The sequence below is a fragment of the Mustela nivalis genome (genome assembly GCF_964662115.1).
Source record: "Mustela nivalis genome assembly, chromosome: 14".
Taxonomy (NCBI): Eukaryota; Metazoa; Chordata; class Mammalia; order Carnivora; family Mustelidae; genus Mustela; species Mustela nivalis.
In genome coordinates, this window is record NC_139033.1 from 91704274 (window position 1) to 91729717 (window position 25444).

The 25444-nt window shown below is 46.2% G+C and overlaps 1 protein-coding gene across 7 annotated transcripts in view; it reads right to left on the minus strand.

Annotated features, from left to right (window-relative positions):
* Positions 1–25444, minus strand: part of GRK3 (G protein-coupled receptor kinase 3) — a 118368-nt gene that overhangs the window by 17020 nt on the left and 75904 nt on the right. For all 7 annotated transcript variants that reach the window (XM_082698797.1, XM_082698795.1, XM_082698793.1 and 4 more), the window contains 6 exons: positions 23861–23952; positions 20598–20697; positions 13431–13509; positions 11624–11754; positions 9376–9470; positions 5051–5158 (listed from right to left, as the gene is read on the minus strand). In XM_082698797.1, coding sequence (XP_082554923.1) covers positions 5051–5158; positions 9376–9470; positions 11624–11754; positions 13431–13509; positions 20598–20697; positions 23861–23952 — 605 coding nt within the window. The remainder of the gene's footprint in view (positions 1–5050; positions 5159–9375; positions 9471–11623; positions 11755–13430; positions 13510–20597; positions 20698–23860; positions 23953–25444) is intronic.

Genomic DNA, 25444 nt, shown 5'->3' on the forward strand with positions numbered 1-25444 from the left:
AATAGTTTAATGTTCATTTTGTACAAGAGAGGGAACTCTAATGCTTTGTTTTCCTTCTTACCGTGCAATGTAATACAGAGTAATTTCAATCTCTTGAAAGCAGTAATTTGAAAAATAAAATCTAAAACAAGGTGAATGAGTGCCAAGTGAACAAACACGCACTAATCTCTAAACCAGACTTTGGAAATATTCTGTTCACCCTAATTGTTCCTAAAAAGAAAAATGTAAAATTACTGCATTTAAAAAGCAAATCGGATGTAACAACAAATGGTATGTTATTTTTAAGATATTGTCATTTAAAAAACCATTACTTGCATCATGCTCTGATGCCAAAGACAGGGAGACATCCTCATGTTCATGGTTCAAGAGAAAAAGGATGACAGTTCATGAAATCTTACTAAAGCTTCAGTCTCCGCCGACATGGCTGCTTCCATCCCACGCAGGCCCTGAAGGCGTGCAAAGGGACTGTGAGCAGATCTCCTGGCGTGGGGGCACGTCCTGCCGGTTTGGCTCCTGCACACGGTGCCCGAGGACCCCGTCCCTGCTGTGACCCCCACACCTACTGCTGGAGGGAAAGCGTGGTACCCCGACCCTTGCAGAAAAGAACCACTGTGTTCCAACAGAAATGCTCTGTGCTAAATTTAAAAAATCTTTCATGAGACCTGAGGGAGGCTCGCGAGGAGGAGCGGAGTTAAATCGGTGGTGCCAAAAACATTTCTAGCACATGAGCCCAGCCACTACCGAGGCCACCGTGCACACGTGGCTCTCCTGCGACCGACCCAGTAGGAAACCCTCGGACGTGCTCTTCAGCGACCGGCTCTGGGCCAGCACGCGGAGAAAGTGCGCGCTCTCAGGTTTGAAGTCTCGAGGCACATCTTTCCGAGGCAGGCTTGATGATTCCTTGTGAACAAAACCAAAGATTCTGTTTCTATTTTGGAAACTGTTACAGAAACCCTATGAGAGCAATAATCTCCGCTCGGAGGGAAGCACGTGGTGCCCACAGAGCCTGGGAGGCTGCAGCTGCTCCCCAAGGCAGCCGCTTGAAAGAGGAGACCGTTCAGGGCCGGCTGACAGCTTGTGGGGGGGTGCTGGCCTCTCCGCAACGCGAACACGGCGCTCGGGCTCGTCGCGGGGCACCGCGGGAACAGAATCCCATGTGCAGCGGTCAGATGTGGCTTCCGACTCACGGAACGAATGGGTGCAACTGCAGACCTTCCCCAAACAAGCTGGGGAAATCGTCTGAGACGGGAGAAGGGATGGGAAAACACGCACGAGGGTGCGCTCTGGTGCCGCAGATCAGGGTCATGGCGAAACAAGGGGCTCAAGGGCAACATGCTTGAAGAGTGATTCAAAACTCTTAGGTCAAAATTTAGTTTTAGAGTACCAAAAAGATGACATCTTACATCAGATATGAGTTTTGAATCTAAGCCAATAGCTGCCCAAGTATTTATAAACATTCCCTCTTTTCCCCGCTACAGGAACAAACTCAGTAACCTGGGGCAGAGCTCAGCTGTCCCCAGACCACCAGACAGGCTCTTTCCCCACGTCTGACACCTTCGGGGACTGACATGAGAAGTGATGCAGTTAGGCTCAAAGCTACTGCCACCTCAATTCTTTTCCACGACAGATACCTGAAATCTAGATCGAGGGTCAGGACAGCAATCCCACACACTGGCAACATGAACATCTTCAATACCCCGTCCACCCCTGTGAGTCCAGGGATGTGGAACGCAGTCTCAAGACTGGACACCTTGCCCACATCCAGATTCCGTCCTTCATGCCTCTGTGCAAAGCAGTGTGAGGGAGGCGGACGAGGGCTTCAGCAGAGGCAGCGGGACACAATGGCCCGTGGAAGAAGCATTCGACCGTGGTCATCTGCCGGTGACCCCTGTTCGAGCGCACCGCTCCGCTGCGGGAAGGAAGGAAGACACACGCCTGGAGCAGACTCTGTCCTCCTCTGCACTGCTGGCCTTCTGGGCAGGGCAATGCTGTGCTGGAGGCAGCAGGGCCCATCCTGTGTGTCGTAAGATGTTTCACAGCAACCCTCACCTTCACCCGCCAGATGTCAGAAGTAGCCCTTTCCAAAGCTGTGACAAGCAAAAATATCTCCAGGTGTTGCCAAGGAGCACCCGTCAGCTTCCATATCTGAGCACCCATTGGAAAAGCACAGCAACCACCACCCACCGATCCACGTAGCAACATCATTAGGCCACTTGCTTCCTTCCTGGTCCCAGGCCCACAGGTCCTGGCCTTTTGCCTGTGGATCCCCACCCCTGTCTCCCATCTCCCTCCTCCAGGGATACAGGCATGATGCTGGGAGCACCTTCTTCTGACAAACAGCCAGCCATGTCTCTCCTCTGTGTAAAAGCCTCCAGTCTCTGGGGCCTCAAGAACAAAGCCCCTGCTCCCCCCACCCCAATGCATAGGCTCTCCCTTCTTGAAAGGCTCTCCCTGTCTCCTCGACCTCCTCTCCCAGCATGACCTCCCTGCCCAGGTCACCACTGAGGAAAGACAAACTGCCCCATATTGTCTGCTCCCCACAGGAAAACATGTTTACTTTGCACCAGTCTTGGAATTGCCAACCCTTTCCAGGCCCCCTTCAAATAGCATCATCTGTGTGGAGTCAGCTCTGCTCTCCAAGGTCAGCCCTGGGACTCATTTCTGTACCCCCGGGACACTGCTGTCTGCCCTGCTCCTGTGTGTGGACATCTTTACTCTCCTGCGAGCTCCTTATGGATGGGACGTGGCTTCCTTCCCCCGCTTCCCTTCCTCTCCCCAGCACATGAAGCACAGTCTCCTGCATATTCTAGCTACTCAGTAAATGCTTACCAGGTCGACTCTAAATCACTTAAATCAAAAAACATTCTCTCTGCCCTTTGGTTTCTGTGCTCTACCCTTTCCTGTGAAAGGTTTCTGAACAAGCAAGGCAGAGAATGGCAGAAGATCACACATCTTAGTGGGAAAGGTTCCTTTAGTCCTGTTTCTATTACACACTGGAAGGTTTCTTTGTATGCCAGTCTCAATAGATGGTCGCCAGACAGTGAGAGGGACCTCACTGCCTGTGGGGCACAACGTAGAACAAAGCTCCTTCAAAGGCCTGAGTGGCTACTGTTGTGTTGAACTGACATCTTCCCCTCCTTAAAGCGCCTGCTCTTGGGAATGGTGCAGCATGAATATAACCCTTTGGGAAGATGGGTCCTCAGCCAGCTGGAGCCAACCATTAGGGCTCCCCTAAGCCATGTACCACCCAGTTCTTCCAACCTTTCCATATGAGCCACAGTTTCTAGATCTTTCACCATTTTCCTCTCAACCCATCTTCAGGAACACCTTCTGGATGTCTTCCTGTCGGCCAACACCCCTCTTGACAGGAGCTGCAGCAAACACAGTGACTCCACTGAGCCCGATCGAGGACCCATGAGGAGTGACTCCCTCCTGATTCAGTACTGGGAAGCTGACCTGTGGCCAGATACAGCTGGGTGCACCTTACTAGCCACCGATCACACTGCTGGCATATCGTTAATAACTACATCTTCAGATCTTCCAAAAAACGATGTCATGCCCAATCATCCCTGAGTGACATGGTGGGCATTATTATAAACAGACTAGAATCAAACAAAACAAAGACATGAACCAAGCCCTAACTACCTGGCTTGGCAGGTTTCCCAGGGACATTTTACTACTGACTTTCCAATCTTGACTGGATGTAGCTGATGTTTTCACTGCTGCATGGAGTTTTCTTGTCTCAAAATTCTGGAAGTATGGATTTTACACCTCTGGCCCCATCTCCTGGGGGGCCAAACAGAGACCCAAAGCATGTCTCTGTGCACTCACCTCTCACAGAGAGCCTCCACCGGGTGGAAGGACGGCTCGCGTGGGAAGTGGTTTTCTCTGGCCTGTCTTGCAGAAACTCTCTCTAATTAGGTCAGCAAGTCTGATGATGGAAATTAGGGCCATCCAGGCTCCACGAATACAGTAACTCAATTAAGGACCAACAGGACCTGACTCTCTGGGCAGTAACACGATTTTGGTTCCCCAGTGAAAACAGTGAGCAGAGAACAACTAGATTACCGGGGTCCTGGGGAAGTGGCCAGAGTACTGGGAACCTAATTTGAGGGGAAACATGGAATCCAGCCCCTTTGCTGAATGTGCTGATTATGGTAAGAAGATGTGGCAGTGCTCAACGAGCCTTCCCAGTGGAAATGCCAAAAGCTCAGCAAACAGCCAGACCTGTGTTCACAACAGAAATAGGAGAAGGAGGGTCTTGACCAGGAAATGTTAACATCAAGTGCTTTTTGTATCCTTGTGGACAAGGATGACCAAAAACATGTTTTCAAAACTTAAGATTTCCATTCCAGTTGGCTGAAAATTCTTAAAATTAATGGGAAAATGTGAACATAATCATTGTTCTCAACACGAGGACATGCTTTGGACAGTGCTTTTATTCCCTAATCCTTTCGTTCTGTTTCACCGTCTTTGGTGGTGATTAAATTAATTAAAAACATGAAATTATGCAGTTTCGTTTTTGTGTTTTACGAAAGGTGAATTAACTTCAGCAGGGTTCAGAATACCTGAGCACTTCTAAAATCCATTCACTTTGGGTCTCAGTCCTTTCTCAAGTCCTTCCCTCAAAACACTTACCATTGGCAAGATATTCATGAGTAACTGACTCCTAATGAGAAAGATTCTCCTACTTTCTTCAATGATCTACATTTTAAAATAACTCTTATGCCCCAAGTAGTGGGGACCTATCCTAAATCACTATCCAAAATATCCTAAATCAATGGGCCCACTTCAAAGCAGTCTTCCTTTAGGTTTAAATGTACTGACATTCCTACAAGGTATGGAACAAAAATATGAAACTGTGAGCTTTTGCCTAAAAGTTAATGGGAGCAAAGCTCTCGGTTTGAGAAGGCAGGAAGAGCCCTGGTCATCGTCTAGGTTAGCATGTGTGATTTCAAATGATATTAGAGTCTAACACTGTCTAACCGGTCTGGGTTCTGATCCGAGGACAAGCTGCGGTAGCAGTAACAGAAGGATGCGTTTCACTCACCCTCGCAGGAGCTTGAAAAGCATGCAGCCCAGGGAGAACCAGTCGGCACTGCTGTCATACGCTGTCCCCTTCTGCAGGACCTCGGGAGCCATGTACCCATGGGTGCCCCTAGGGAAAAGAAAGGGCACACGCAGTTACCAGAGCACGCCCACCTTACAGAATAGTAACAGCTCAGCCAAGAGGCTCAGATGTCATTTGTTGAACAGCACCAACTGTAAACAAAGGGGAGGGGACAATGGGGATTCCACACAACATGATTCATGGAACAAAACAGCCTTTCCTGTCTTAATTCCTATTAGTATAGGAATGAATATAAATAAGTTACAGTATGAGATAAATATGAAAACATGCAAGCTCTGGTCCCGGAGGGAAAATCTGAACCATGTTAGTCTTCCTGCACTACAGCTATGAAGGGGTCTCCTGCTGGTTCCAGAGCTCTTGTGAGGCCATCCAAGGGGTGGGAGTGAGGTTGGGGGAGGCGAAGATAAGTAGGAGCCTAGAGGTGGTACCCTGGACCTGAAGGGATGGGGATACCCCTCCGGTGTGAACGCCACCTCTATGCTAAGGTCCTGAGCTGGCACATGCTGAGGGTGGGGGCTACTTACTAACACAGCGAGTGACAGACCCCAAGGGGGTGGGGAAGAAGTGGGGGGCACACGCCAACAGGTACAAAAGATGGGAGAAATCCCATGCCCGGTTTTGAGGGCTGCGGACTGATCAAAGGGGCCCACTAAGCAAATGAGAGGTTTTCAGGAAGTTGAGAAGATTTGGGAGGACCACCATTTTTTTTTTTTTTTTTAAGATTTCTTATTTATTTATTTGACAGACAGATCACAAGTAGGCAGAGAGGCAGGCAGAGAGAGAGGAGGAAGCAGGCTCCCCGCCGAGCATAAAGCCCGATGCGGGACTTGATCCCAGGACCATGAGATCAGGACCTGAGCCAAAGGCAGAGGCTTTAACCCACTGAGCCACCCAGGTGCCTGGGAGGACCACCATTTTATCTTGATTTGCACTATTCTGCAACTCCGAATCCTTCCTGTTACTCTATTCGCCGCCCCTCCTTTAGGATCTGAGCGTGCGCTGTTCCATCTGAAAGAGCAAGAGGCAGCTCATGGGGGGCTTTCAAAGACGCAGCCCGGAAGGATTCCTGCGAAAGCTAAGCCCTCCCACCTGTCCGCCCTCACTGATCTTCCTGGACAGGATGGGTGCTAAGAAACCCCTCTATCATGCAGGGTTTACATGCAGATTCCACATACATAAGGGGGTTAGAAGGGTGCTGGCACGAAAGAACAACTTGATCCACATCAGTGGTGTGAATCTCTAGTCTTCCTTTATTAGGATCACGGTTAAGTTATGCTCACTGAAAATCTGCTCAGAAAGTGATCCTGGATCACTCATAATCATTCCCGATCCAGGATCAGCACTGGGCCCAGTGCTCTCAGTCTAAAGAATTCTCACTTTGAAGACGGCTCTGCAGCAGCAAAAACGGGCGCTGGTCCATCACGGCAGGCCCAGCACCTGGATGAGCTCCACCGTCCGGACTCCAGAGTCAGACTGCATCAGGCCGGCCAGTCACGCTGAGAGGGCACGGGAGGTTTCTGGGAGGGGCATCTGAACCACTCTCGGGGAAGGGCTCACTTCAGTGCTAGCCAGAAAGACCTTGGTGGTGACCTGCGAGCCTAGGATTCCCAGGACCAAAACCCACTTCTGGGATGGGAAAAGAGTGCGAGAACCAACATGGGGCGAAGCTGACACCAGACGTAACAGGAGCCCAGTACCGGACCTCCAGCCGTGTGGCTTTCTGATTCTAACTGTACAGCAGCGACTGCTGCTTCCCGACATTTCCCCCTGAAGATCCAAACTACTCTGAATCCCAAAAGAATGCCTGGAGGCTCTGAGACACTGTGGCATGAGACACAGCTTCGCGTTCTTGGAGAAAACAAGCTGGAACTCCAATCTGGCACTGGTAATAAATTCAATCCTAAAAGTCTTTCTTTGCTTTCTGAGTACCTGAAAGTTACCTTCCAGGGTACAGTAATTTGTGAGCCCCTGAACGGGCCCACTCAGTCGAAGCCCAAATCAGGAACCTCAACCACTCAACTCCTTAAAGGTGGAACAGCAGGGTGAAGTCCGAGATCACAGCTACAGCTTTGGAAAGACTTGAGAAACCATGTCCATGGTGAAATTCTGGCCAACAGCACTCATCGGGTCCAGAGTTGACCATTTCCTAGCCTTGGGGAGTTCACCGTGTGAGGTAAGGAGTCCACGCTCTGGAGACAGACAACTGGACTTCAATTCCAGCCCCACCGTGTGCCAGCTCTGGGACCCTGTTCAAGCGCCTCCATTTCTCCGGACTTCAGTTTCCATGCCACAAAGTAGATTACTCCACCAGTAACCTCTACCGTTTCTGTGATGATGTGAGCATATTCAAAGCAGCCAGCCCTGCGTGCCAGGAACAGTGGATGTTCAGCCGGTGGCACAGTGAGCACTGTGGCTGCTGGCCCCGCCACCATCCACATACCAGTCACTGCCTACACGGCCAGCTTTAGGGGTCCCTCAGGCGCTGCCCACACCAGCCAAAGGTGCCTAAAAGTTTGTCGCAGTCATCAATGGACTTGACCTTCACAACACTCAGATGAAATAAACGCCACCATCATCTCCTTTTTAGAGATGGGGAAAAAAGGAGGCACAACTTGGAAGCGGATTCAAACCCAGACCTGCTGCCTCGAAAGCCTTTGTTCTTGGCCAGGAGATGATGCACTTGTAGAACAGTGGCCTTCCTGTCATCATGCAAGCATGGAAACCAATCCTCCCCGATCCTACCTCTTTCCACAGCTGCTGGTGGAATCCGAGAACAGCCCACCTCTCGGAGCTGGCAGGGGAATTACACTAAGTGGGTGCAGCTCTATAAGGAAATAAATAACCCCTTCACTGAAAATTCATTCCTTTGCAAGATTAACTCTTCTGCACTCTCAGATGCCTATGGTAGCTACACTAAACTGAAGAAATTAGCATGCCAAACAGCCACCGCATTAAAAATTCAAACTACCCTCTTAAAAAATGCTTGATGAATTTGCTGAGAGAAGCTCATGCAACCAAGGGTTCTGGCCTAATAATTGTAAAGTGCTGGCAAAATGCCAATGCCATTATCACCAGACCCCAAATTCTGTAGGAAGGGAGAAATCTGTTTACAGAATCCCTGTTATTCACCATGCACCTTCACTCAGGGCTTTGAAAGGGGACCCTGACTTCAAGTAGCCCCTTGCAGGTAGAGCAGTGCTGAACCACTTGACCTCCACAGCCAAGAAGGAGGGGCCTAGGGTTGATTTTCTGCATGGATGCGTGAGGTGAGACCCCCTGGGAGTTTCTTCAAGCCCATTCAAAACGGAGATGAGTGTTAGCTCAAGATGGACAATAAAATGTACTTTTAAAGGATTTCAGTGCTGAGAGTGATACATTTACCAAGCCCCCAAAAAAGAATAAAGAAACACTCATCTGCTTTTCCACAAAATGCACACACGTCTATACTTTCCACCCAGATAAACTGAGACCAAAGGAACAGAAATGAAAACCAGTGTGCATTCCCTCCTGCTTCTGCAGAGGCCTGGGACAGGGGCTGTCCATCCCCGGAGGAGGGTGTGCAGAGGGGTCAGGTGCTAGCCGAGGGCTGGGGGACAGGGAGCTCCCTTTACATGGTCTGTTGGAAGACTGATGTACTTAATGCTCAAGTCTAACATGGCCTGCAAACAGATGATTTGTGTTATTAATTAAAAAACAAAACAAAACAAAAAAGGGTTCCTAATTTCCCTTTGGAGGAAAAAAAAAAAAGCCATTTTGAAAACGAAGGAGAAAGTAGATGGAGAGAGATGCTTGAGCCCTGGGCCTCAGATGCCCCTGCACCTTCCCAGGCACATGGGCTTCCCTTTAACCTTAGGACAACTGTGGGGACTTAGCATTGCCTCTGCTTTGTAGAGGAGAAGGTAGAGGGTCAAGCAGGTAAATGGACTGACTAGGGTCACATGGCTGGCACTGGCTCGGGTCTGCTGCGGAGGCCCCTCTCTCCCCCCACAGGCACCCCAGCCCCCTCGATCACGCCGTGGGTCCATCCACGCTCCCTGAAGACAAAGGAGGCACAGCCCACTGATCTGCGCTCCCATAACCAGAGATACAGCACCTGCCCCCGGCCCAGCATGATCACATACAGACAACCACCTCCAGCAAGAAAAAGCTGCGGGAGGAAGTGAGTGGACTGAGGGCTGGGCCCATCAAGGCATCGCTGCAGAGAAACAACAGTCAACACTGAACAGAGCTGATGCGCTACTCACACACTCGCATGGGGCTTCTTTTTGGAAAAGTCACAGGCGAGACCGAGATCAGATATCCTGACATGTCCGTGTTCATCCAAGAGAATATTTGCAGGCTGAAGAGAAAGACAAGATGATCTTCAGGAGGTCCCAAACTGTCATCAGCTTTGAGAATTTCTACAACCATAGGCATGTGGTATCTTATCGTTATACCTAAACAGGAACACTGCACTACCACCTCTAAGCTGGGCATGATACTGAAAGTCATACTATCTGTGTTTAATTCCCACAGGAAAGTGGCAATGACAGACACAAAGGAGACTACTCCTGAGATAACGAGACACAAGGCCAGGAGCTTGGCACTTGCAGGGTGATGGGCATAGTTCATCAGAGTTAAAAAGTACCTCTTTCCCCTGCTGGGAACAGTGGCCCAGCCAGAGCCACGGGCCTCTCCACAAAGGGAGTGAGCCCACCAGCTTCTCGGCTTCTGTGAATGACAAAGCCCTGTGAGAATGAGCCCACAAGGCACAGGACAAAAAGGAATCTCACGAGAATGTACAGCACGGACCCAAGAAATCAACACGTTCCAGAGCACTGCACCAACACCGAGGAGAGGCATTTCTGCTTCTGAGGACAGACTCAGAACCCAGGACCTCACTGGATGACCCAGGATGACTCTGACCACAACTCTGATGAAATGCATCTACTGGCATTAGATTTAGCCGGCATAATAGGGAAAACAAAGCTTCTCTCCCTCATATATACTGAATTACAGTCATCTTAATATTTTTCCGCTGGAGATCAACTATTGTTTTGCTTGAAATAAAAATAAATGGCACGCTATTATAAAGCCGAAGCATGAATAATCATGAGTGAGTAGAATTCAGTTTGAATAGAAATTAAATAATACCACTGCCTACTAAATAGCTTCGAAAACAAAACAAAACAAAACAAAAAAAAATACAGCACAAAGATGATTAGAGACCAGTTACAGATCTAAATTAAAATGTATTACAATAGTGCTTCATGGGCCTTCAGCATGTAGTTTATTCCTCTGCAAAACTCACAGGAGGAAGCGAAATTGTCATGCGCCAACCAGTGTCTAATTATTTCTAATTTAACAAAAATACATTTGTTTCTCTTTCATGCTCAGAGGAAAACTAAGGGGAAAATTTTATATAACCTTGCAGAAAGCTTTAAATTTTACAGAGTGTTTTGTAACAAAGTAAGAGGCTCAAAAATAAAATATAATATTTTAGGCTCTTGGGAAGGCAACCTTACAAAGCGAAGACAGCTAATCAAAACAGAGCAGCTCCTGAGAGAAAGGAGCGTAATCTACACATCTTTATCAGCTACACTGGATTCAATCGAGAAGGAATCTGAAAGAGAAGGCAAACACCTCCCCCCGAGTGTTGTTACCCTGTCGAGAAACTGTCTCTCCTATCATTTTCCTCCTCATTATTATGTGCACATTTCTGTATTTGCAGGATTAGTTCTACGATTTGTCAAAATCCCTTTTATCTCTGCTCCTGTCTTCTCACGATGACTGTCACCACGGAGGTACTGAGTAAACTCCTAGCTCCCTTATGAATGCAGAACCCGTGACTGAGCGCCATGGTCTGGAAGGGGGAAACTTGGAATAGACTCACTGCATTTTTTTCCAAGTCCAGAGAGAATAAGAATGGAGAAGCCTAGACACAGCCTTCTGGGGCTCCACAGTTCAGGGACCTAAAAATCTGTTAGCGATTTTGAAGATGGTCCTAAAACAATGTGAAACCCTCAGAATGGCCGTTAGGGGAAGTTCTGCCTCCAACAAGCTAGCGCTCTGGCCACTCTGCATCTTGGTACATCCATGTATAAATCCCGGAAGATGCATGTTCTCTGCTGTTCATCACCATCTATCACCAGTTCTAACACAGAGCCATGGCCAAAACAGTTGCTTAGTGAACATTAAGTGCATGACAATTAATTGTCACACCAGCAATGCCAAGAAACTCCAACCTTGCTTGCCATTAATTTATTACAATTTTTGAGTTAGTGTATGTGCTGCCCCCAGGCAGGGGAGCAAGCACTGAGCTAATAGCAACGACTAGGAAGGAAAGGAGTCCCTGCCACAGAGTTTAGAGTCTGGACAGACGGACATCACACAGATGTGACCTCACCAGGGCTGAGGGGAGGGAAATGGCAGGTCCCATGAGAGATAAGAGACCATCCGGAGACCCAGGGCCACAATACCTACTGTGCAGGTCTGGGAAACAGAGTGCTTTACCTTCAGATCTCTGTAAACCACAAACCGACTGTGCATGTGCTCCAGCCCCAGGATGATTTCCGTGGCATAAAACCGCATCTCCTTCTCTGAAAACACCCCATGTTGTGAAAGGTGGTAGTGCAAATCGCCTCCTGGAACCGGAGATGCAGAGGTTAATACAAACTGGGTCAATTCCCAGGAAACAAAAATTGTTGCCATCCTAAATAGTTAGGACGTGGTTGAAAAAAAAGGCAAATTTTGCTTCTGCTTTGTCTGTATATCTGTCTTGGACTTCTGTAGTTTGACAAAACACATTAAGGAGTATAAAGGCATCTCAAACATTAGAAGACTTTCATGCAGGGATGGCTAGGACAATATACAACACAGCCATCCCTGTCAGACTGGGAGCCCAGCTCCCTGCACGGGGTGGGTGGCTAGAGGGCAGCTAGCTTTTCTGCTTTGAGTATTTACATCCTAATAACTGAACCAACCAGGTAATGATCCAGTGGATGGCTTAGCAATGGGCTCTGTGGACAGTAAAGAAGGCAGCACACAGAGCAACAAAATGATCATACTGATAGATATTTGGGAAATAGACACAGTAAAATCTTAACTGTTGAAACTGGGAGGTGGGTATTGGGGTGTGCCCAGTAAAATTCTTTCCATTTTTGCCCTATGTTTGCAATTCTTCATAATTAAATGTTGAAAAAAGGCAATCATCCTATGGGCTCAAGTTACAGAGACAAACAATGCCATCAACAGGGTAAAGGAATGTTCTTATAAACTGTAAAGGAACAGCCTCTACGGACCCAGAGGAGTTAATGCGTGGCCAACTTTAGGGCCCCTGCTTTGGCTTACATAGCTCCCCTTTCATGCACAAGTGTTCCCATATAACTACTGGCAGATCAAGATATCAAAGATTTCCGGCGTCCCAGAGGCTGCCTGGTGCCCTTCCCTGTCAATGCCTCAGCAACCGCCCTGGTTAGGCCAAGAGGTCTCCTTTCTGACTTCTCACAATCCATTAGCTTTGTCTGTGCTCAGTGTCATGTACGTGTAATCACACAGGAGACATGCTATGGTATCTGGCTTAATAATGGTATTGCCATTATTATGTCTGGAAAATTCCTCCATGTCGTTAAATAGATCTGGTTTTAAATCAAACCCTCAGAACATAACAGAACTTCAAATGAACATCCAAAAACAAAAAAGTAATTCATCTGCTGTACTATACACATTCTATTTCAAACTCTTGTTACTAAAAACACTTTGAATATACACCGTGTCACTCTCTAATACGAGAAAACTATTTTTCTAGCTAGAACTTTCTCTGCATTTGCAGGGTCATCATTCATAGCTTAAAAGATCAATGGCTGGCTGGTCTCGGCTCAGGGTACAGAAGATGCGGCCTGAAGTCATGCTGGCCCACAGCCAGTCCTTCAAAGTTGGTTTCCAAATACACTTCTATCTTTGGCTCATGTTGTTATGAGGCATTTCATTCCTAAAAGTTGAGGGTCAGGAAACAAGCTAATTAAAGATCTAGGCCAGCTGCATTCCAGAAAATGAAGCTTCACTGTGTGTATTTCATGAAAATCTTTTCCAGAAGATGCAACTTCCTGGTGAGAGACTAGGAGGGCCAGAGGGCAATGGCGGTCAACATTTTAAAATGAATTCTGAGGGAAACCTGAGGAGTAGTAAGGTTTCCTTAAACTTCGGGGGAACTCCATGACCTGAAAGACCCAAGCCGCCAGGGAGCTCAGGTCAGCATGCGCTGAGGTGTACGTCCTGGCGAAGTCTTTCCCTGTGTTCGGACTTCCTGAGTTTCACTCACCGTTCATCAGATCCAAGATGAAGCAGAGCTTATCTGGAGTGTGGAAGGCATAGGTCATACAGACAATGAATGGACAGTCCTAGAGAAAAAAAGCAAGAGTTTGTAAAAAAAACAAAAGCTGCCCCGGGAAGCGCATGCTATCTGCTATCAAACACCAACCATAGTTTTCCCTATCCGCACTGCTGCCCTGTACGTTGAGCACAGACCCCTCTGTGGTAACCTTAATGGTCCCAGCAAAACAGATCTGAAAATGGGACAAAATGCATAGAGACAGAGCACTAAGTGGAAAAGATGAATTCAAAGGTCTCATCTCTCAGATTCACTCATGACCCTTTTATCTGCATCTTCTTCAAAGGACCCAGATTCTGTAGAAAAATATTGCTGTCTTGCTGGTCTTTTTATTGTTCTACAGTTTTGTTCTCGCTAGTCAAATACCCATGTCAATCTTGGATTCTGACGTTGGAAGAACCATACTACAGTGGGAGGAAATTATTCACTTTATTGTCTTGAAACACTGAGCGAGCATAGAAGGGAATTCAACTGGCTTTTCAAAGAGGAAAAATATACCAGGGTCAGGGACTGAATAGCTCAATTGTAAAGATGTCAGTTTTCCCACAAGTAATCTAGAGGTTCTCTGTAATTCTAATTAAAATGAAAATCAACAAGCTGATTCCAAAATGTATGTAAAAATATACACTGCTAGAGAAGGAGAGGCATTCTAGAAGAAAACCAAAGCTGGAAAAGTTACATCACCAGGTATCAAGATTTATTATAAAGCAACAGTAAATCAGACAGTGTGGTAGTAACCAAGGACAGACAAACCGACCCACAGAACAAAACAGAGCATCCTGAAATAGAGTCAAGCATAAACGGTCAATCCATTTGTGATAAAATGACACACAAGGTGGGGGGAAAGGGTGGTCTTTTCAATCACCGGCACTGGAGCAACTGAGCATTTGTACAAGAGGAAGTAAACTGCCACCCCTACCTCCCACCACATATTAAAATCAACTCCAGGTAGTTGAAGATCTAAACAGAAAACAATGAAGCTTCTAGAGGAAAACAAAGTAGAGTATCTTCATGACCTTAGGGTAAGTAAAGATTTCTCAGGCCACAAAAAAGCACTAATAGTAAAAATGTTGCTACACTGGACTTCAATGAAATTAAGAACTTCTGTTCCTCAGAGCATACTTTTAAGAGAGTAAAAAGGCAAGTCACAGGGTAGGAGAAGGTATCTGCAATCCATGAACAAGAAAGGACTGATATTTAGACTATATGAAGAACCCTGGTACACTAATAAAGAAAAAGGCAAACAACCCAACAGAACAATGGCAAAAAAAAAAAAAAAAAAAAAAAAAAAAAGGCAGCAGTGAATAATAGTAACAATAGTAATTAATTAATTTTTTTTTAAATGGGAACTTGCCATAAGACAGTATCCAATAGCTTCCAAGCCTCTGAACAGATGCTGGACCATAGTGGTCCCAAAGGAAATGTGTTACTGCAATATGTTATCACTAAAACCCACGAGAATGGCTAAAATTAAAAAGACTGACAATACCAAGTGGTTGGAAAGATAGGGCGGGAATGGAATTCCCATGCATGGCTTCTGGGAGCTCACAGTGGTACAGATGCTCTTGCAAACTGGTCCTAGCTGCCAAAGCTGAGCACCGTTGGCAAACCCCATGAGCCAGCATTTCCAGTCCTGGGTTTACTGCTCCCAGGAACCTGGACTGCTGTGCACCAAGAACAGCCTGCGAATCCTCCTCGCAGCACTATTTGCAACAGCCTGACCTGGGAAGTGATCCGGCTATCCATCGATGTGAGGATGGATGCATGCATCATGGTCTGTTTGTGCAGGGGAATACTGGACAGCCACGGCTGGCATGCGTTTTTGCAAGGGGCTGTTTTCCCTTTCTACAGGGTTCATGCAGGCTCGGTCCCGTATTCTTTGTTTATTTTCTATACAATCCCTTAAGAATGTAAGAACCATTCCTGGTTCTTACATGGGCTGTACAGAAACAGAGGCTGCAAGGCAGATGTGGCCCATGGGCCCTGCACAGCTTGCCGGCCTCTGCTATGTAGCCGCGGGACGCTCTGCTGCTGTGTGCAATGACTCAGAAGGATCTCACACGCGACACTGGGAGACAGAGGCCAGGCACAGAACGTTCAGACAAAGCCCAGACATGGGCAGAGTGAAATTACAGTGTTAGAAATTCAGACAGTGGTTAGCCTGGGTGAGGGGTAGGTGACCGGAAGGGGCATGAGGCTTCTGGAACACGGGTCACTTTCTGTCCCTTGACCAGAGTGCTGGACAGGGAGCGTGTTCCCTTGTGAAACTTCATCAGTGCTAAGCCGGATCTATGACTAGGTTTGTTCAGGCTCTTCATATACAGTGTATACTGGGCACTCACCTAATTCAAATAAAAACTGCCCCCCCCCAAAATCTATATCCACTTTCTTAACAGAAACAAAAAATTATTAAATTCCACAGAAAACATTCAAGTTTCAACAGAATACTCTGCATACTAAATTTGCTTTGTCCAAACCTCTGTTTTAAGGGTAGACCAGTAAAACTGAGTTAATACCTTCCTATATCAGAGATTCATGAACTTGAATTCAATTTCCATGTATCTTCCGGAGGACATCACTCCAGAACAAGTGACGAATGCCATTTTGTGATCACCTAGTTTGCCTCAAAGCACTGTTTGATGTGGTGTTAGTGACTACTGATTTCAAGCCTGATTTTGCTTTAAATAGGCAAAATAAAAGCGCTTTCCTTTTTCTGTTAAAAGCCATGTGGGCTTAAAAAAAAAAAAAAAGAAAGAAAAAGAAAGAAAAAAAAAGCCACACGGCCCTCCTTGGCAGGTTGGGGGTTGCCATCCCTCTCGGAACCACAGGTGGTTCTCGAGAACCACCTTTCTCAGAGCCTGCTGAAAATGGCTCACTCTGCTCCTTCCTTAATGGGCTTCCCCACACACTCCAGTTCCTGAGCTGATGCACTTCAGATGTTGCGTGGAGAGGCTGGTACACCCAGAGCTTCAGACGGCTAGAGTCCTTCCCAGCTAGGGACAGCAACTGCACGCTCCACCATGGACACAAGTGGACCCTGCCCAGGGGTATTCCTGAACAGGATGGGACAGGATCTTCTAACGGGAGCTCTGACGAAGTAGCGAAAGGTTCACTTAAGATCTTATGTTATGAAGATGGAACATGAACAGTCTGTTGTTCAGAATCACAGGCCGAGGAGGAAGGGCCCTTTAAAAAAAAAAAAAATCACCTGGTCTAACTTGTTTATTTTTAAGACAAGGAAACTAAGGCCCTAAAAAGGGGAAATGACTTGCTTGAGGTCACAAAGAAATCTGGTAGGCAGCCAAGATCTCAACCCATGTCTCCTGACCTCATCCAGTTCTCCGGATGCTGGTTACCAAGGCAGGGTTTCTGTAGCAATGGAAGGGGAAAGCTCAGCTCAAGTGTCAGATCCAGGTGTCTCCACCCTGACCGCAGCCCCTCACCTCTCAAGTGCTGGGCAGACACCACCCTGGGTCTCGTGTGAAGCCCGAATCACAAAGGACCAAATACGGACCAATTCGACAAAACAGGCAGCAATTTAATGACGGTGCACGTAGAGTTCCCAACGTAATCATGGTTAAGATGTTTTGCCTTGATTATCAATTAACGGCAATAAGGACTAGTGGGTCTTCTGGAGGCAGCGAGCAAAGTGGCCTATGTTCTGTAGCGACTCTGTGACACCGTGATCAAATACACCATGAAGTAGTTAAAATTTTCCACCCTGCAGTCAGAGGTAGGCTTCTGTGATCTTCCTGTTGCAAACCTTTTGTTTCCAGCTGCTGTAAGATTTCCTTAAATCCTAAGAGCGGGCCTCAAAAGCTCTTGACGGTTTGGTCTCTCCCCTCTCCAGCTTCAACACGTTCAACTCACGCTTCACTTCAGACCCCGGCTTTGCTGGCCTTCCCTGAAGTCCTCAAACCCTCCTGAGGTGCTGGGGACCTAGACGCATGCTAGCATGTCCGGTGACTTCCGAGGGGCATCCGCTGTCACCTCCACCCTGGTAAATGCCTCCTGAGCACTGGGTCCTGTCAGCCGGCTCTGCCATGGGTCCTAATTATCTATACACTTCTGAGGAGCAGGTGACCAGTATCACCTTCTCTCATTCTGTGCAGCTCTAAAGAACAAGGACCAAAGTCATATTTGGGGGACCCCCGCGTCCTGCAGCAGAATGCCTTGCACGGTCTAGGTCCTCCAATATGGTTCAAGGAGTGAATGAGGAAGATTTCCAAGGACAGAATGGGCCTGTTTCAGGAAGGGGCTAACTGCTCTTTCCCAGGTATGGACATACTTATCCTGGTTCTGAAACTTGAAGATTTCCCTTTTTACTATTCTAGAATTACTGAATCAAACCAGGAACAGTACTTCCCACTGCCTCTTTGAAAGGTCGGGGGAAGGAACACTCCATTTGAGATTGGAAGGAAAACCAAAAAACTTCCAATAAAAAGAAAACTATAACGAGTGACTTCAGTTCAGTTTCATGCCAACACCCTGGGAAACCATGCTGATATAGGCTAATCTGAAGTTTAATCTAGTGAGGCCATTTTAAGTGAAAGATCATTTAAAAAAAAGCAAACATAAAACGTGGCCTTTGATTAACAAAAGAAAGGAAAGAAGGAAGGAAGGAATTCTAAATAGCTTTATTACAACTCTTTTGGTTAAATTATATATTATTTTTTTAAAGCTTTTATTTTTAAGTAATCTCGACGTGGGGCCCGAACTTAAAACCCAGATTAAGAGCCACATGCTCTCTGACTCAGCCAGCCAAATACCTGTTGGTTCAATTATGTATTGATAAGTAAAACACAAAACAAAACAAAAACCATCAAAATTCCCCCCAAAAAACAAAAACAAAAGCCAGGTGTGATTCTTGAAAAAAATTTAAACAGTTCCTGAAAGTTAGCTCAAAAGCAGTAGATCAATATAAGCCCCATTTTTCATTTATTCCCTTAGAGGGTAAGACTGAGGAGGTACTGTATTCCCCTCCACCTGGAAAAAATAGAAATAAAAATGCAACATGAAAGTTCCATGTATATTTTTCTAACACCAAAAATTTCTTTTTCCATAGGCTTTCTTGAGAATAAATATCCAAGGTGTTGGAGATAACTCATTAAAAATTAATATTTTAATTACCACTTAAAATCTGGAGTAAGTGCACACCCATGTTTGAAATGTAAGACCATGGCATTCCTGACAGACACGAGGAACCAATGCCATTTGAACCTATTCTAATACAGTGTGCATGCTGTTTGGTGTCTATTCCAACTAGCTGATAACGTGGTCATACACACAGGACAACTCTTGTTTGAAATGCTTAATGTCCATATGGTGGGAGGCAGAGGCACACAGACAGAAATTGTGTATAGCTATGGCATTTTCACTTATTACAATTGAGCTAAATTATGATAATCTTTTACTTTAGTAGCAGATAACCTTCCTAAAACCACTCATGATAGAATAATATAGAACACAATACAATAAACATAGGTGGAAACAAACAAAAAAACCCACAGGGCCTGTCAGGTGATATTAAGAAAGGAACAACAGGGGTGCCTGGGTGGCTCAGTAGGCTAAGCCTCTGCCTTTGGCTCAGGTCATGTTCTCAGGGTCCTGGGATGGAGCCCTGCATTGGGCTCTCTGCTCAGCGGGGAGCCTGCTTCCTACTCTCTCTCTGCCTACCTCTCTGTCTACTTGTGATCTCTCTCTCTGTGTGTCAAGTAAGTAAATAAAATCTTTAAAAAAAAGAAAAAAAAAACAAAGAAAGAAAGGAACAACAGGGGGCGCCAGGGTGGCTCAGTCAGTTGGGTGTCTGACACTTGATTTCGGCTCAGGTCATGATCTCCAGGTCCTGGAAAAGACCCCTGTGTCAGCCTCTGCACTCAGCGGGGAGTTTGCTTGAGATTCTCTCTCCCTCTGCCCCTCCCCCTGCTTGTGCACACTTCACTCTCTCTCTCTCAAATAAATAAATTAAAATCTTTAAAAAAAAAAAGGAACATTAGCCAGGGAGCCCACAGACTGTGTGAAAGAGATTCTCTGATTCACCACTAAAAATCCGATTCCTTCATCCTCTGGGTGAGGTTGACCCTATTTAGAACCCAGCTGGGGTATTGGGAGGCCATGTCCTCCCCAATATATCTCACTGCACCATAAACCTTCTTGTCTGGGTGTTTAACCTTAATTCACATGTGAGGTACTCAGCAGGAGTCGGGCCACTCCACCATCATTTCCTGCCTTCCCTTCGAGACCCCGAGTCCCTGATCTCCCCTGGATGCCGGATGGCAGGATTGCTTGTGCACCCCGGCATGCCCAGGCTGGACACTGAGCTTTTATGGGTGTCTTTATATACCTCTGTTGAAATAAATAAGAGCCAAGGCTTTGCTCATGGGTCATACCATACACTGCAAAAGAAGCCAGAACGGGACACTATTTTGCAAAAAGACACAGGGTAAAAGTTTTGGGCACACACTGAGCTAAAAATGCCAGTTGACAGACAAATACAATGTCCAGCAGGTAGAAACATGGTCTTGGAAATGGAAATGAGCAAAGTGCACAGCAGGTAAAAAAGCAGCAAGAGAGATAGCAATAAAGCCACCGTCTAGTGACTGAGGACAGGCCCAGATGCAATTCAGGCCTGAGTAACCCGTGCTGTTTCAACTCTCGGTTTGTTTATAGAGGATCAGAGCTGCTTTCCTTGCGCTCTTCCCTCTCTAGGTCAGTCTTCCATCTTTCAGTCACTTCTTAACGCGACTCAAGTGATTCTGTCATTGTTGCCATGCTTATTCTGCCCTCTCTGCAAGCACATTCCACGAAAAAGGAAGCCATAAACCCAGCCGCTGAAGGGAGAAGCCGTGGGTGGGGATGATGATGGTCGCTAACACTTCTCGAACTCCCAAATTAAACAGAGATAATATGAGAATTACACACTATTTATATTAACTTAGTGCTGCTCTTCCCTGCTAGAAATTCTAACCCACCCAAGAATTGACTAGCTGCATAATGTGCTGGAAAAGAATGCCTGTATCTTAAATAAATTATCCTGATATAGAAAACCAACCCACCCATGCATACAGAAACAAGCAGTGCTCAAAACGGAATACTCACCCCTGTGCTCACAAGAGACAACATAATCCTCTCATTTAAGGCTAATGTTTCTCCTTGTTTCATCTTGATCCTCTTCTTATCCAAGCATTTCATTGCATACCTAGAAACAAATGTTATTGAAAAAACTATACTGCAAATATATCTAAGCTGCTTTAAACGATACATGTTGTACAGAGGAAAGTTTCTCAAGATTTGGGAAGTGTCTGAAAGAAGCAAAACGGTATCCAAATGTCATGCAAAGAAAATTTTTTTTAAAATTTTGCATATATTAAGAAAAAAAGTCAGTGCCCCCCACCCCAGCAGGCAGAGCATACTTCCCCATTCCTTAGGTAAGGGCCGCACACAGTGAGCTCCTTTCTAAGAGAAGAGCGCAGAGGAGATGGGACAGGGATGGTCCAGTGGAGGAAAGTGACGAACATGACCTCAAGCGAGCGGTCAAGGTCAGCATCAACAGTGATGAGCCATGTTAATGATAGACACACATGATATGATGTGATGAGAACGGGATCTTGGCGTCTTGCTTCCAAGAGCCCACAGCCCCAGTATAACCCTGAGGAAAGTGAGCCTAACCAGGATATCATTCTACGGTATGCCTGACCGGGACTCCTCAGAGCTGTCCAGGCCATAAAAGACAAGGAAAGTCTGCGGAACTGTCACAGTCTAAAGGAGCCTCAGGAGACATGATGACTCAAATAGAACGTGGGATCTGGGGACACGAAGAACCATTGGGTAAAAACGAAAGGAATCCAAATAAAGCAGAGATTTTAGTTAATAATAACGTATTGGTATTAGTTCATTTGTTGTGACCAGTGTAAGACAGGGAGACTGAGGTAGGCCAGGGGAACGCCCTGTGCTTTGTACTTCCTTTCTAAACTGGAAACTATTATAAAAAAAGAAAGAAAACTATTTTCTTTAAAAAAAATCCAGCAATAATTATGCGATATTTCTATCATTACATGAATAGACGTTCCAGTCCAATAAGAACATAAAGTAGAGGGATATAAATAAATTCGGTGAGATAAATTTTGCACATATCGTTGCTGTCCAGTACTACCTATGTGTAGTGTGGGTGAGGGGATATGTGTGCAATACTTAGAATTTAGGAACTGTGGTTTTTAGCAGTGGTCAAGATTTTGCAAGAGTAAAGAGTGCAAGACTAAAAGACTGACAACCAACAAAATGAAAAGGGAAAGCATGTGCTCAAAAAGGCACATTCTAGAAAGCTATTTTATTGATTTGTTTTTAATTTCTTTTTTTTAAGTACTCTCCATACCCAACATGAGGCTCAAACTCAAGATCCCAAGATCAAAAGCCACACACTCTTACCGACAGAGCCAGGCAGGCTCCCCTGATTTGATTTAATCTTCATATTTAAGTTATTATATTTCAAATAATAAAAATAATCAGTATTTTTATATGATAGTTAGTGGAGAAGAAACAGCTAACAATTTAAACTTTTTGAAAACTTTGAAGAAACTCTATTAAGGAAATACAAACCCATTAGCTGGCATTCTCTATAATCACAGGTTGACAACAGCAGGATGATTTTTCAGCAGAAAGCTGAAAGGAAATCTTTACAAGGGTTTCAGGGGCTTTAGAACTCTATGCACGTGATTCTAAATCCCCACTGACGGACGACTTTCTAAGGCCCAAGCATGTAATACAGATGGTTGTCCAGCTGTGACAGGACCCAGAAAATCCATCTGTTTCTAGCTGATCATAACTTACAATGTGAGGACTTAGAGCAAAACAGAGATGGATGGTCAAATCTGCTAATTTTATCTCCTGTTCCAGGAATTCTGTATAACAAACGCACCGATGGAGACATTAATTGCTTAATTACAGAACTGCATATTGGGAACATATGAAAATGAACAGTCAGTGGAATGGAGTAAGTGACAAGCACATCACTTAGGATCAGAGCCCACCGTGGGACTACGGAAGAGGGACGAGAGACCCAGGTACACGGGTCACTGTTTACTAATGTTCACTAATAGTGCTCACTAGTACTGACCATGGAAGAAGCAGCGGTCTGCATGCCTTACAATATATTATCTCATCCACCTCTCACGACAAGGAAGTATTTTCCTGACCCTACAGACCAGGATGCAGAGGCCAGGCGGAGGCACAAACTTCCTGTAAGGTGGCTCTGACCCGGCCGGGGGCCGCCCAGACCCACACTTGGGACCGACGGCCTGTCCTGTCTCTGCAGAGTACCAGACTTCACGTGCCTGAGAGCCAGACACTAAGTTCACCCTGCACGGGCCCCACAATAGGAAGAAGACCAGCAGGCGCACGTCAGTGAAGGTAAACTTCAGCCACTACGTGATAAAAGTCATGCCCACGACCGGACCTGTCTGAAAAGCAGGAGGGTGATTTGTCAAGGCTGTAAGTGCCTGGTCACAGGGAAGACCCAAGCAGAGGCTGAGTGACAACTCTGGGCAGTGCTGGGGTGGCAGGGGGAGGTGGGCACTGAAGTCGGTGACCTGAATTATTCCTCACACCAAGAGTGGGGTTATCAAGCAAGCTGCATGGACGATTCCACTCAGCTACCGTAGCTCTAACATGCCCATCACTTGATCACACTTGGAGTTCAGTGTCTATCAGAACACAGTTTCCCATTCTCCTTTGCTTCCAGATATATGGTCACTGAAACAAACTCCTTCTATATTAAAACAAACAAACAAACAAACACATAACACAAAACCTCCTCCCCCTGCACTCCTTAAGAACTCTACGACCATTAGCCTCCTGGAAGAGGCCCACGCCTGGTCCGTGGGCACGTCACTGACTCAGATCAACCTCCTCCTGTAAGATAAGCAACTAAGACCATGACAGAGCCCCATGACCGTGACCCTTGTGGCAGGCCGGGTGTCCTTCTCACCAGCACTTAAGCTCCCCACCTAGGGAGCCGACACCTGGAATGCTTCACCACCCAAAGTGCATGTGCTAAATCACAGGTGGGTCTAAGCAGTGACCAGACCAGGAGGCTGTGCATAACGCCCCTTTTTGGTCACCTCCAGATCCCAGGCTCCTTCACCCATGGCCTGAACCACAGGGGCTCATGACATAAAGTTCCTGGTTAACTTCCCTTTAAGCCCGAGGCACTGGAGGTTCTAGCTGATCTCATTTATAATGCTTAACAAAATACAGCAGCCCCTTTCTTTCTGAAGGAAGGCACTCCAGGAGTGAGACGATGGGTTTCCAAAAATCGATGCAGGCATGTTCTATTGATGCAAGCACAAGACCCACAGAAAGCTTACATTTTTCCAGTGTCTGCTTTCCTGCAACCATACACTTCACCAAATCCTCCTCGTCCAATGATCCTGTGCACGCTGAAATCATTCATGGTCAACTGTGAATTCCAAACACGAAATGGTATAGAGTTGCATTAAAATTATGTTGTTGTTTTCATGTAAGACATAATTATTAAGCAGCAGTTCTGATATAGGGATCTGCCCTCTCCACAACTGACTGCTCTAAGAGATGAGATGTGCAAGGTGGCAAGTCTTTCTAGAACCTCCTTCCACTCTGCTCCCAAAATCTACAAAAGGGAGGCAAACGGGCAGACAATAGAGTGGGAGTCAAGTTAGATTGTTTTTCTGATCTCCTAAATGTTAGGTGATTAGAAGTATACCCTGAAGACAAGGGAGTGTGAAATTTCTAGTCAAAATGAGTTTCCTTAGCTATTCTGAAGCTGGGAGTTGGGGAACAGCTCAGCAATTTCAGGAATGGTCATGGTAGGAAAGCAAGTCTACAAGGGCATCTATGTTTTCATAAGACTGGGCCATATGATCAAAAAATCCAACGGACATGGGCCATGTGAATTTTTCATCGATAGCATCACGGAATAGTGAGGACTCATGCTGGGCACGTTAGCATGAAACAAGACACTAAGGATAAGGAGAGAACAGCAAGAGGCTTCATTCATAAGCCACTCCTTGTGTCAGCATCTCAGCCATGCCCTGCTTCCTAAGCAGGTTTAATAGTCTCAGATGGCACAAAGGCAGACAGTGAGCCCCACATTCATGGTGGTTTATGTATCCTGGCAAGTTATGGGTAAGATTCCTGAAGGGCTCCCCCGGTGCTCGCTTCAGCAGCACATACACTAAAACTGAAGGGGTCCCCCAAACAACCCTTCAAACACCACGTTTGCAGTCAAGTAACTGGGCCCGAAGGCTTCACATCTGATGCTCGGGGGACAGCAGGATGCGAGCACACCAGGTCCGCTGACAGAGAACACGCATCAGAAAGATCCATGGCAGACAGAAAGGGTTTTTTGGAAAAATATGTTACTGCCCTCTTGTTTCTAAAATTCTGCCAGGAAATGTGAAAGAAAGGAGAAGTTAAAAAAATAAGTAAATAAGTAAAGTGCTTCTCCCAATGGTACCAGCCAGTAAAAAACTTTAAAAGGATCCAAAAAAGCAGGGAAAAAAAAAAAGAAATCCAATTATTTCTTTTCCTCTTCTCAAACCTATGTGAAGGGAGGACATGAAGAAGAAAGCAAAAGAGGCTGCACCAGGGAAGGAGGGTTCTAAAAATGAAGAGAGGGATATCCCAGGAATTTCCGACGTTGAAAGCCGAAAGCAGATGAGACGTTCACAGGAAGTGCGTGTTACAAAGGAGCCTGTCTTGGATGATGGCTTTTCTCATTCTCAGAAATGATCAAAGAGGAGATGAACCCTCGGTCTAATAAAGGATGTCATCATTTTTATTACAAGATTATACCTAACACTACAAACGAGACGGGAGGCTTTACCAGAACGACGGGAGCCAAGGGCATGTGGGAAGCACATTATGTGGTGGCCTGGTCTCTTGGCTACTGTCTCTGTGGAAGAGCCAATCGC